General features: G+C 47.9%; 1 protein-coding gene across 1 annotated transcript; it reads right to left on the reverse strand.

The window, feature by feature from the left end:
- Positions 1-3,640: 3,640 nt before the first annotated feature.
- On the reverse strand, positions 3,641-9,382 carry LOC135408514 (protocadherin Fat 4-like). Its single transcript, XM_064643639.1, has one exon. It carries the CDS (start codon positions 9,356-9,358, stop codon positions 3,998-4,000), a length of 5,361 nt encoding a protein of 1,786 aa, XP_064499709.1. The 5' UTR covers positions 9,359-9,382; the 3' UTR covers positions 3,641-3,997.
- Between the last annotated feature and the right edge of the window lie 3,718 nt (positions 9,383-13,100).

Here is a 13,100-nt window from a genome sequence, read left to right on the forward strand (position 1 = left end):
AGGTAGATAGATAGATAGATAGATGATAGGTAGATAGATAGATAGATAGATAGATAGATAGATAGATAGATAGATAGATAGATAGATAGATACACACATATAGGGAACATTGTTTCCTAACAAATCCATGGCTTTCAAGGAAGCCATCCACTGAAGGATTAAACATGCAAACTAGAGATCCTGTCTAATTCCATTTAATCCCTGGTAACACAGCACAGAAGATGAGGTATTGTCCCTGGGTTCCTATTATTGCTGCTAGACACAAAACAGGGTACAACATACAACCACCCAAAATATCCCACAGCATAGGATCATTTTTAAGGGAGGCAGGCCCAAGTAAAGTCGTGTGGTGGACAAGTGATGCCAATATGCATTAGTCATTCTATATTAAATATAAAATCATGGTGGTGAAACCCTCAGCCCTGCCTGAAGAGGATAAAAAAGAATTTCTGTTAGAGAAACAAGAAAAAGGAGTTAAGCAACTGCTGAGGGCTTTTTCCCTAGCAAAAATACTTAGAAAAGTATAAAATGGCAAGCAGAAGGTATCCCTTCAGGACACCTACATTATTTTTTTTAATCTGAGATCAACAGTGCAACACCTAATGATTAACAGAAGAGGGGGAAAAGCTAAGACTGATCACAAAACACATTCACACAATGTCAACTCCTCTGGTTTGTCACTGTAGATTACACAGAAATTGAATGAAAGTCCAAAATAAAATTTAAAAAAGCTTTCAAATTCAATAATTATATCCAAAATTATACCATTTAGCTGTATACACTGGAAGAAGCACTTGGGTTTTCTTTACAAATCTCATATTTGTTACTTGAAAACAGCTTTACTTTACTAGTTGCACTTTTGTGACACACCCCTGCACACACACTTTTCTCTCTGTATAGTAATAACAAGCACACAAACATACACAAGATGAAAGCTACTGCTAAAATAAATAAGCAGTACACAAACTGTAAATAAACGTCTTCATTTCTAAACTTTTTTTGCTGTTGCTTCACTGAAAACTGTCCAGTTTCAAGGCATGTCAGCTGCTTTGGGCTCAGCAAGGGATTCTCAAAGTCCTGCCATTGCAAAGCTATGCCCCTGGACCCTCAGTTCGGAAAGCACTTACGTATGATCCTGAGAGACGTGCAATCTATAGTGGGTCTATAGTCTGATCCTATAGGGCAAACCCCAGGGAAGGATGAGAAATACTGGAAACAGACTTTCTTTTTCAGTTAGAGCACTAAGTGGATCTTTTCAATGTATCTGATATTATTAAAAAAAAAAAAGTGTCAGAATTTAGGGAAAAAAATATTCACACCATTTCCCAAGGACAAGGATTGATTCAGTTCTGGAGAAAGTGGTTTCATGCAAGCCTGCTCCTCTTTTATGCTGCCTGAGGGCAAGACAAAGCCTAGCCACTGTTTCAAAGCTGTAAATATCTTTATTTCACACCAGGTATCTGTCACCCAAACCCATTCCTCAAGTCTACATTAGTCAAAAGGCCTATTAACTTTCTAACTACTGCTGCTCTTCACCAATCTCAGGCAGCAGGTTTAACACTGGGTGGCTCTCTGTGCTCAATGGTTCACTCACACGCCATGGCACAATTAAGATGATTTCTGGCATCGGGGCAGAAAGCGTGGCGGGCAGGGAAGGACAATCATGTAAGTGAAAGAAAATACACAATACTCATGCTTGTATGCCAAAAAAGTAAAAAGACAAAAAAAAGAAAAATCTAAACCAAAACCAACAAACAAAACCAAACAAAACCAAAACTTACATTAAAGTTATCTGGCACAGGGCTGTCAGGTATAGTGGTACTAGACCTATAAGACTTTGTCTGCACATCTGGACTGATGCTTTACAACTTAATTCTCCTGAGGGAATATAAAAATCAGCCAGTCTTCATCTTGCCATGTATACATTAAAAAAAGTTGAAGCCATTATGGACAAAAGAACACTTCAGTTTTGTAGCTGTAGATATTCTACAGGTTCATGCACATTCATTGTCCCTCATCAGTGTTCTGGTTATACCACTGGACAAACCATCACCTTAAAAACCAGGGCTGCAATAAAACACTAAACCTTCTGAATTACACATTTGCTGTGTGGATACCTTGGCATGAGTGAGCTTTAAGGTGGGTTGCTCACTTTTGGCTATTTTTTCATGAAAAAAGGTTGACAGCATCATGTACATCAGACAAAACCCCCAAAACATTGCCATCCACGAGAAACATGGAAAAAAAGGCTGTGTTGCTTATTCAGCATCCACTGACAGTTGGCTTGCACAAAGAATGTCGCTGTGGTAGTTCATGTTCACGTGTTGGACAGCAAAAGCCATTCCAGAGAAATCCAATCAGTCGAGAGAAAGACTGCATATGGTTATGTTTTTTAAAGTTGATAGTTGATTATAATTTATAATACAATTCTAAAGAAGCACAGTAAGCTAATTACATTTGGGAGAAGACACAATTTAGAAGCTATAAAGATACAACCAGTAATAAGAAATCCTAGCTCCGAATTATGGCTCTCAATGCTCTTTACAGAATAAAACATTTGTTTTTGATTTCAGAAGTGGTTTGTATTCAACAATGTAAAATTTGTTTAAAGTTTCAATGGTTGTTCTCTTCCCTGCTCAGCAAATACTTGTATTAAATGCTTTTACAACATGCAAGATTATTGCAACCATAGGGTTGGGACTCCTTTGAGTTCTTCCCAATCAATAAAGTCTTTGCTCAGACTCAAAGTTGAAGGATTATGATCCAAATGCCCACTGACAAATGCCTGACCCTCAAAACAACTGTCTGTCAAGACAAAATATGAGATAATAAGAAGAAAAAAATTATAAAGGTCAAATCTTTGCTAGCATAGGTACGAAGCCTGTATAAAAGGAATCATCTCATAAAAATAGACTGAATTATTTAAACCAGCAGGACTCTGAGAACAGCTGATTTTTCAATACACTACTGCTCTTCAAAATGTGATAACCAACAGCACACAGCACACACATTAGGCTTGAGCTCTCTCACACGTGCTAAGAAATCTCTGAGTTTGAACAGTGCTAAAACTCCCTGCCTGATGATTACTTGGTAGAGCATCAGTCACTGCCAGTATAGCAGAGGGGTTACATACCTACACAGATCACACTCAAACTGCAGTAAAAACAACAAAAAGCAGCTATGAAGAGGAAGAGCTACACAAGGAAGAATTAGAAATATCACTTCTGCTAAAAATCAAACAGAAGAAAAACCACAAATCACCACATTATCCTTGGTGGCTGAAAACTAAAGCATAATTCCCCCAAGTATAGCTGGGGGTAATGCCTGGGACCCATAGGGCGATGCAGTATTGAGGCAGCATGTTCAGCTGGCAAGGCAAATGGCTCAACCACTACATGCTACCAGCATCCTCTGCTGGTTGACCCACTCAGCAGTGCCAGCCCCAAATTTCCAGGAATGGCAAGTTAAATGGCTCATGGTGAAGCATAGAAAGCAGCTCCAGGAGACGGTGCGACTCAAAACAAACACAAGACTCTGCTTCATGCCAGGCTTCTCAGAATTCCCAAAGACAGCAGGAAGGGTGTAAATGATCAGCTCTGTGACTCAGAAGACAGAGCAAATAAAACATTTGTACCTCACACATGACACCTGTTTTCCACCCTTTGCTTTTCAAGCTAGTCAGGTAGAGAACATTTAAAGACCCTTCAGTCAAGGCAAATGGCTTTGTGATAAGGAAAGCTGCCAAGTAAAACGTTATGCTTTTACCAGCTGTCACATCCAGAAACAGAAACAAGACCATTTTCACACTCATCAGTGAGTTAGGTAGAAAAGCAACCTAAATTGGAAGTGTGTGAGGAAAGCTATCATCTCAGGGTCTTAGCCAGGCAGGGATTGCAAGAACTTCCATGACTGGAGACACTAGACAAGCTGTTCAATTATCTACCAGCCAGTTCTCATGGCCAATACCGACATGATGACTGCAGCGAAAGAAGTTCAATCATAATTCTGGAATTACACAGGAGTGGAAAGACAGGGGAAAAATTACTGAATAAGCCTTTACCTCTGCTCGTTGCGTGCGGGGCAAAACCGACGACTTTTCAATGGCATAAACATCCACCAAGTAGAGACGCGCTCCTTGCTCCCTGTCCAAAATGGCAGCGGTCTGGATGACCCCAGTATGGCGCCCGATGGTGAAGAGGCGCCCAAGACTCTTATCTTCGCATCGAACGGAGACGATGTAATATTCCACCTGAGCTTCGGAGCCCCGCGGACTCGCCGCTTCGATAGATATCACATTTGTCCCAATGGGCTCACCTTCTTTTAAGATGGTTATGTATTTTGGCTGAGTGAAAACAGGCCCGTCAACCCCCTGCAGAATTATAGTCATTTCAGTGGTGGATTTTCTCCTTTCAGGGCCAAGATCCGTGGCAGAAACTATGAGATTGTATATGAGCTGAGAAGGCACCAAAGCTGACGCTACTCTTAAATCTCCGCTGTAGCGATCCACAATGAAAGTCTCAGTATCTCCATTAACTATTTCATATTCCACTTCTCCATTGGCACCCTCGTCAGGATCCGCAGCAATAATTGTCGTTAGGATGGAGCCGATCACAACCGAGGGGTCGGCTGCAAGGGCATTTTGTGATACGAACACGGGAACATTGTCATTTTGATCCGTCACCAAAATGGTCACGTTCTTCAGAGCGAATCGCCTGGTCTCCACAGGAACGGCCTGATCACTGGCTTTGACTGTTAACTCAAAGAGATTAGCAAACTCCCGATCTATTTCAGCATTGGTAAATATTGTCCCTTTCACTTCATCTATGCGGAAGTGATTACCCCTTGGCATCTGCTGGATGATTGCATACGTCAGCTGCCCGTTAATATCCGCATCCGGATCATGGGCAGTCACAGAAATGACAGAGCTACCAACAGGAACATTCTCAACAATCGATTTAAAGATGTCTCCTGGAGGAAAATTAGGAGGATTATCATTGAAATCTCTAACATGTATTACCACAGACATAGTAGATGACCGCGGTGGCCTTCCTTGGTCTTTCGCTGTTATATTTAGCTTATACAGAGATTGAGTCTCAAAGTCCAGTTTCTTTGCAAGAAAAATACTACCGGTGTTGGGACTGATGCTAAAGGTCCCGTGGTTGTTTGTCCCCGTAATACTATAGTGCAGGTCAGCATTGTCACCTGAATCAGAATCAGTGGCAGTGACAGATGACACAAGTTCACCAACCCTCATATTTTCCAAGACATCCACTAACAAGGTTGATTTAGGGAAGGAAGGACTGTTGTCATTTTCATCCAATACATCAATGCTCAACATGCAAGTTGAACTCAGGGAAACCTCTCCAGAGTCTACTGCTTGGATGACAAGGGAATATGACGCAGTAGCCTCATGATCTAGTTTGCCTACTAAGGTCACTTGGCCTGTGCTACTATCTATTGCAAACTGATTTTCTTCATTTCCCTTGATTACAGAGTAGTGAATCAATCCATTAACCCCTTCATCAACATCTGAGGCAGAAACTCTCAGCACCTGTGTCAGATTTGCTGCCAATTCTGATATAGTAGCTTGGTAGAGATCTTTCAAAAATTTGGGGGCATTATCATTGATGTCTTTCATGTAGATCTGTACAGTTGCCTGATCCTTTAGAGGCTTTGGCAACCCCTGATCTGTGGCTATTACTGTAAGACTAAATACTGCAGCTCCCCTCTGTCTCATAAGAGCTTCTCTGTCAAACTGATGAGTGCTTCTAATTTCCCCAGTTACTGTGTTCAGCTCAAAATCTGGCTGCAAATGCTCAAAGGAATACCTGACCTCACCATTTGGCCCGAAGTCTTTATCTACAGCATTTATTTTACCTACATATGATCCACCTCTCTGCTCCTCTTCAAAATAAAACACATAGTTAGTACTGTTGAACAGGGGCCTGTTATCATTTACATCCTCCAGAATCACAGTAACATTCACAGTAGCATTGAGTGGTTCTACTGCTCTATCAGAGGCAACAACCAGTAAAATATATCTTTCCTGAAGTTCACGGTCCAGTTCACTTTTTATATACAGCTGACCATCTGGGAATATGCCAAAGGCATCCCCAGCATTTCCTTCAATTATACTGTAAGCTATTTCACCGTTCACTCCCGAGTCTTTGTCGGAAGCCTGTACCTTAAAGAACCTGGAATTCACAGGCTCTGACTCCAAAATGGTAATTTCATAGGAAAGCTGGTCAAACACAGGCGGGTTATCATTTACATCATGGACAGAGACAGTCAGGATAAAGTTAGAGGACAGCTGCGGCACCCCCATATCCGAGGCCAGGATTTCAACTTGGTAAGACCCAGCATTTATGTCAAGTGGCCCTGTTAAGCTTATGGCACCAGTTTGTTCATTGATTGAAAACAAGCCCTTTGGGTTTTGCTTAAGGCTGTAAAGGACCACGCCGTTAACACCTTCATCAGGATCAAGAGCTTTGGCCTGGAATATGGTATGCCCAGCTTTCCAGTTCTCAACCACATTTACACTTTCCACAGCATGAATGAAGTGTGGGGAATTGTCATTTAAATCTTTGACAGTTATATTGACCACAGCATCGCCAGTTATCGCCCCACCACTAGCAACCACCTTCAGCTGGTAAAATGCTTGCTCCTCCCTGTCAATAATACTGGCTGTGGTGATCTGCCCCGTCGCTCTGTTGATGGCAAACATGCCCCTTTGGTCACCTGTCGTAATAAGGTAACTGATGTTGGTGTTGAGGTCCATGGTGGAAGCAAAAACAGTACCTACGTGGTAACCCAGGGCAACATTTTCAAAGACAACAAAACTGTACATGCCCTGGCTGAAAACAGGTGGGTTGTCCTGGGTGTCCAAGACAGTGATGGTGACAATGGCTTGGTTCTGCGACTGAAGATGGCCACCGTCAGTGGCCACGATCTGCAGCTGGTAAGCAGTTTTTTCCTCCCTGTCAAGGGCTATTTTTGTTGTGATGACCCCTGTCTGGCCATGGACCTGAAACCTGGAGCTATCTCCAGCTGAGATACTGTAGCTGACTGTCCCATTGGGTCCCAGATCAGGATCTGTGGCAGACACCGTGGTCACGTATGTTCCAGCTGGTTCGTTCTCTTGGATATGGGCAAAATATTGAACGGGGTAAAACACGGGGCTATTGTCATTCACATCCAGGACAGTCACATTAACTCGGGCTATTGAAGAAAGGGGAGGAGTGCCTAAATCAGTGGCCAAGACCTGCAGAGAGAAGTAAGACTGCTCCTCCCGGTCCAGCTGCGAGATGGTGCTGAGTTTGCCAGAAACAGGATCCAAGCGAAAAATCTGGCGAGGGGTCACAGATGAGGGGCCAACTGCTACCAGTGCTGGTTCAGCTTCCTGCAGGGAGAAGCGGACAGTCCCATTGTCCCCCAGGTCCCCATCAGCAGCACTCAGGACAAGGAGCTCAGTTCCTGATGGGGAGTTTTCAGCCAGGGACACCTGGTAGCCCTCGGGTTGACTGAAGCGAGGTTTGTTGTCATTGACATCCAGGATGGTCACCACGAGCTGTGCATAGGAGAACTTGGGCTGCACGCCCTGGTCACGGGCACTGATGTTAAGCACCACCTGAGAAGCAGTCTCCCGGTCCAGCCTGCTGGAGATGGATGTGCCTGCAGCATGTCCGGCACTGCTGCCCTCGGGGCCAGCTGTGGTGACCAGCCCGCTGTGCTCACTGATGCGAAACCAGCCGAGCTCATTGCCCGAGACGATGCTGTATTTGAGGTTGGCATTGAGGCCCGAGTCACGGTCCGTGGCACTCAGGCCCCGCACGTAACTGCCCAGGGGTACCTCCTCACTGATGTTCACCCTGTAGACTGACTGCCCAAAGACAGGTGGGTGGTCATTAATGTCATTCACAAAGATCACCAGGCTGGCTACTGAGGAGCGGCTCACGGGAGCTGCCACGGCCCCGTCAGGAGAAAAGCCAGAAGTGGGAGACCCTGGAGGTGGCGGTGGGGCCCCATAGTTATCCGCCACTGCCACGGTAAGGTTATAGGCTGGGATGCGTTCCCGGTCCAATGCAGCTGCTACCTTTATAAGGCTGAGGTTGGGTACCTTACTGCTGTGCACCTCAAAGTGCCGCTGCTCATTTCCCGCCAGGATCGACACTGAGATGTTCCCGTTGGCTGCGGGGGAGTCGGCATCGCTCACCGTCAGCAGGGCCACCACAGTGCCAGGGGCCGCATTCTCATCCACAGAGGCAAACCGGGACGTGGCCGGGAAGTAGCGGAACTTCACCCTGGGCTCGTTGTCATTGACATCGAGCAGGCGGATGAGGGCCTCGGCCCGGCCGCTCAGCGCCGGCACCCCTCGGTCCATGGCCTGGACTGTCAGTGAGTACTCCTGTCGCACCTCATAGTCCAAGCGCTCACGGATGCGGATCACTCCGCTCTCAGGGTCCACCTCAAACGGGAGGCTGCCAGCCCCATCCCCACCACCACTGCCACTGCCATCACCTCCTTCCAGGCGGTAGCGAATGTCAGCATTGGTGCCTTCATCAGCATCAGCTGCAGTGACCTGGAGAACACTGGCCCCAACAGGTGCATCCTCAGGCACTCGTGCCTGGTAAAGCGTCTGGCTGAAGATGGGGGGGTTGTCATTGATGTCCTGGACAGTGACGTTGACCTGCAGGTACCCTCGCCGACGGGGCTCCCCCTTGTCCTCCACCTGCACCAACAGCTGGTAGGTGGGGGTGGCCTCCCGGTCCAGCCCTCCACGGGAAACCAGGTGCAAGAAAGCTCCTTCACCGCTGGGGTTGAGGGTGATGTTGAGGCGGAAGCGGCCCTCCTCATTGCCGGCCACAATCCGATAGGAGCCGTGGTCTACACCATTGGTGCCACTGTCGGCATCGGTGGCTGTGTCCAGGATAAGCTGGCGCCCGCTGCCCGTGTCCTCCTTGAAAGTCACCACGATGGACGGGTCGGGGAAGACGGGCGCGTTGTCATTGAGGTCGAGCACCAGGACGCGCACCTCGCTGGGGTAGGTGGGCTGGCTGGAGAGCACCACCAGGTCCACCACGTCGCTGGCCAGGCTCTCGCGGTCGATGGTGGCGCGGGTGTGCAGGGCGCCCGAGGTGGCGTTGATGGCGAACAGGTCGTGGTGCTCGCTCAGGCGGTAGGTGAAGCCGGGCCGGGTGGCGATGGTGCCCACCCAGGTGCCGGGCGGCTGCTCCTCCAGCACCTGGAACACCTGGCGCGGCTCGGCGGCGGCGCTCCCCAGCGGCGGCAGCAGCGACAGCAGCAGCGACAGCAGCAGCGGCGGCGGAGCCCCGCGGGCGGCGGCGGCGGGGCGGCCCATGGCGACCCGGGGGCGCAGCGCCCCGAGCCGGGGGCCCGGCGCCGCCGCTGCTTCCGCCGCTCCCGCTCCCCTCCCTGCCGCCTCTCTGCTCACCCGCGGACGCTCCGCTCCGGGCGCGGACGGCAGCGGACCCGCCGCGCTCACGGGACGCTCCGGCTCTGCCTCTGCCGCCGCCGCTCCTCCCGCCGCCGCTCCGGGGCTGGGGGGCGGCCGGGGGCTCCGCGCCGCATCGCCGCTCAGCAGCCGCCGCCGCTACCGCCGGGGGCCCCGCGCCCCGCCGCTGCCCCGCGCTGGCCGCCGCCCCGCTGGCATTCCCGGGCGCTCGGCGGCGGAGCGGGTCCCGAACGCGCGGCCGACCGGACCCAACTTTGCCCGGCGCTCATGGATCCCGGCCCTCTTGACGCCCGGGGCCGGCTCCCCCCACGGGCGCCCATTGGCCGCCGCGCCGCCAGCGACCCTCCCACCGCCCGCCCCCCGCACCTGAGGGGCCGCCCCGGCGGGGACCGGGACGGCCGGGCGGGAGGGGAGGGGACTGGGTGTCCGCCCGGCAGCGCCGGGATGGAGGCGCGGGTCCCCTCCCGAAGCGCTCCCGCCTGGAGCGAGGAGGGACCGGGGACCCCCGGGCGGGATGCCCCGCGCACCGAGGGATGTGGCGGCGGCGGGCGCGGCGCCGCCTCTCACTTTTACAGCAGTTGGTGAAGGAACTCCGTGGCCCCGTTATCCCGGGAGATGCTCTGCCGCTCCTCCCGCTCCTCCCGCGGGCCCGGAGCGCCCTCTGCTGTCGTGCCGCGCGCGGCAGCGGTGAAACACGACAGGAATGCGCGAGTGTCCCCAGGAAACTCTGTCCTCGACCGACCGAAAGTCCCCAACATCCCGCTTCCCAAAAAGGCGGTGCGTGTAAATAACAAGGAAAGCCCCTAATCCCATCTCCCCGCGGTGCCGCTGGAAGTAAGAGTTTTGATTTGGCATGTGTTGACCTTTGAATACAAGCTGGGGTGTAAACACAAACCTGCAGACGGCAATTAAGCTGACAATGTAAATCCTGCGTGGCCACGTAGCAAATCAGCAAATGTAGAGTTTATTTATCCTTGTGAGAGAGTTAATGAACCTGGCAGTGGATTTTTCAGCGTGGAAAAGCCGGAGAAGTGAGAAAAGAGGGAGGAGAGGATAGAGGAGTGTGTGAGGATAAGGTGTCAAAGGCAGTTAGTTCTCCCTTAGTCTCCTGGATATGATGAAAAAAGGGATTTCAAATAAACATTAGCAGCAGTCTTGACTGGAAGCAGTTAGTAAGGAAGAAGCAGTGGTTCCTGTCCCCGGATGGTATTGCCATCTAACACAAAGAGATACTTCGGGACAACAGCTCCTGAAAATCCCTGTTTCCTTTAGAGATGGAGCCTCACATCCACGACCAGCCCCCTCCCCTGTGGATGCCGCAGCCAGCTGTGAGGTACGGTGAGGCTGGGGAGCCTTGTGCTGCCCTCCCTCCATGGGACCCTGTGCCAGTGCTGTTGTCGCGGGGAATCTTTCCTTTGGGTCACAGTATTTAGTTTTGCACTTTTCAATGTCTGCTACCGACCCCGAGAAGGACTTTTGACCTCAAAGTGCTCTGCTTTTCCAAGCTGCACTAGTTCAGTAGGAACTAGCAAGTTATCTACAAAAAAAAAGTGCTAACACCTCCCGCGCTCTTGGAAGGAGCTGGACAGTAAATCGATGCGACAACTAAGAACTGATCGTCAGTCCTGTCTGCCTGCCTGGATCCATAACGCTGTTAAGGTCTGCACCAGTTCTTTGATATTTAACTCCACCTACAGGCGGGCATCGACCCTTGCCTGCAGCGAGCAATTCGCTGCGTCTTCTCGAGAGCATAGAAAGGTGACTTCTCTACTTGTATTACAAAATTGCCCCTAGTTTATAGAATCAGCAAAAAACAACAGTAATACTAAATTCAGAAAGAAATAAGATTATAAGGGTTGGAGGGGGAGGATTACCAACATAAGTTAACATCAACCCTCACTAGAATAGATCTTCGAGCATTTCAGCACATCTTAATCACTGGAGTTTTTTCCTCTGTACATGGGATTTTTCACATCTGCTAAATTTGATCTCCAAATCAAAAATACAGCACTGAGAAACATTCTGACACCCCCTGAAAGAACTTTGATCCTTTCCCTAATGAATAGGTCAGAATGAATCATTAACCAAGTATTTTATGTGTGGAACAGGCACAGTCTTGTTCTGACATTGTTCAAACTTTTCTGTGCCCACAGTTTGTGCTTCCCTCTGGGTTCTTCTCTCAAATCTCAAAATTAGAAATGCTGCTACACAAGTACGCAAATTCAAATACATGAAAGCACAACATCAGCCTTTTCATTGCTGTACATTTCAGGTAAGCAAAATGGCTAAAATTCCGAAAAAAAACCCAGGAGAATATCTAGACAATAGGTTTCAAAGCACAAGGTTTATGCTGCTCTAGCCACTCGTAAATAATGTCTGTCAATATTAGATACCAGAATTATGATGTGTGCCCCTTGCATTATAGTACCAGAAAATGATACATTGCAAAATTTTGCAACCCACATGAGAATGAATCAAACAATATCTGGGGTTTTTTTGTTTACAGGCCATGTAATTTAATATTTGGAATTATATCTATGATATGATGACTGTAAATATTGACAAGTTGTTTCAGAAACAGAATTTTCTTAAGCCTTTTGTAGCCATAAATGTAAAGCAGGCCTTGGTGTATTTCTAGATATGAGCCACCCACAAAAGAAAACCCCCACTCCTTAAATTCCTGAAGTGTTTCCATATATCAAAAATTGCATTTCATAGGGTTCAGAAAGTAATGGTTTTTTAAATTAAAATGTTTACAAAAAGTTATAAAAAACCTACAGACAATTTCCAGTTACCAAAACTATTTCAGGAAAAGTTTTTTTATATAACTTTCTCATTGCAGCTGTATTATATTTTTAATGTGAGCTATTTTAAATGTAGCCAAACTTAGAAGATGCTTTAAAAACAACTGTACTTGTTTTCTAAAAAAAAAAAAAAGTTGTTTTAATGACTAAGAAAAAGCCCATTGAAATTGAAGCGGCTATGGTAGATTTTAAGCAACAGAAACCTGCATATGCTGTCACTGGTACTGTCAGCAAGATGTATTTTAAATGAGTTAATGGAACAGTGCAATACATCCCTCAGGATCCAGCCTCTTCTCTGTCGCTGCTCCGATTTTGCTTCATGAAAGATGAACAATTTGTTTATCTGAAGATTAGGGTGTGACTGTCACAAACACTGGCTTATTTCTACGTATCAGTGGTAAAAAGACAGTCTAGGACAGAAGAAAACAAAACCAAAACCCCAAAAGACAAGTGTTTGGCAGCCATAGGGTCATCCCCAGTGGCTCCCAAGTCCAAGTCTTGCCAAGCACCTCAGATGAGACCAGAGCTGCTGCAGTGAGAACTCCCATCCTACCTTGTGGAAGAGTAGTTATGAGGAATTTGGTGGTGTTGGAAGCAGGAAAGAAATCATTCATCAGCCCCAGGAGATTTTGTCCCTGTTATTCAGGCTGAAACAAAACAAACTTGCTGGAACAGGTTGCCCAGAGAAGCTGTAGATGCCCCAGCCCTGGAAGTGTTCAAGGCCAGGTTGGATAGGGCTTTGAGCAGGCTGGTCTAGAGGAAGCTTGCCCTGAAAGAGAGGTCTTAAAATTCAGGGGAACTCCCAAAATTCTTCCCTGAAGCCA

Source organism: Pseudopipra pipra, unplaced genomic scaffold (genome assembly GCF_036250125.1).
Source record: "Pseudopipra pipra isolate bDixPip1 unplaced genomic scaffold, bDixPip1.hap1 HAP1_SCAFFOLD_498, whole genome shotgun sequence".
Classification (NCBI taxonomy): domain Eukaryota; kingdom Metazoa; phylum Chordata; class Aves; order Passeriformes; family Pipridae; genus Pseudopipra; species Pseudopipra pipra.

Excerpts from the sequence above, each read along its gene's own strand:
- LOC135408514 (XM_064643639.1), bottom strand. The coding sequence starts at position 9,358 with ATGGGCCGCCCCGCCGCCGCCGCCCGCGGGGCTCCGCCGCCGCTGCTG.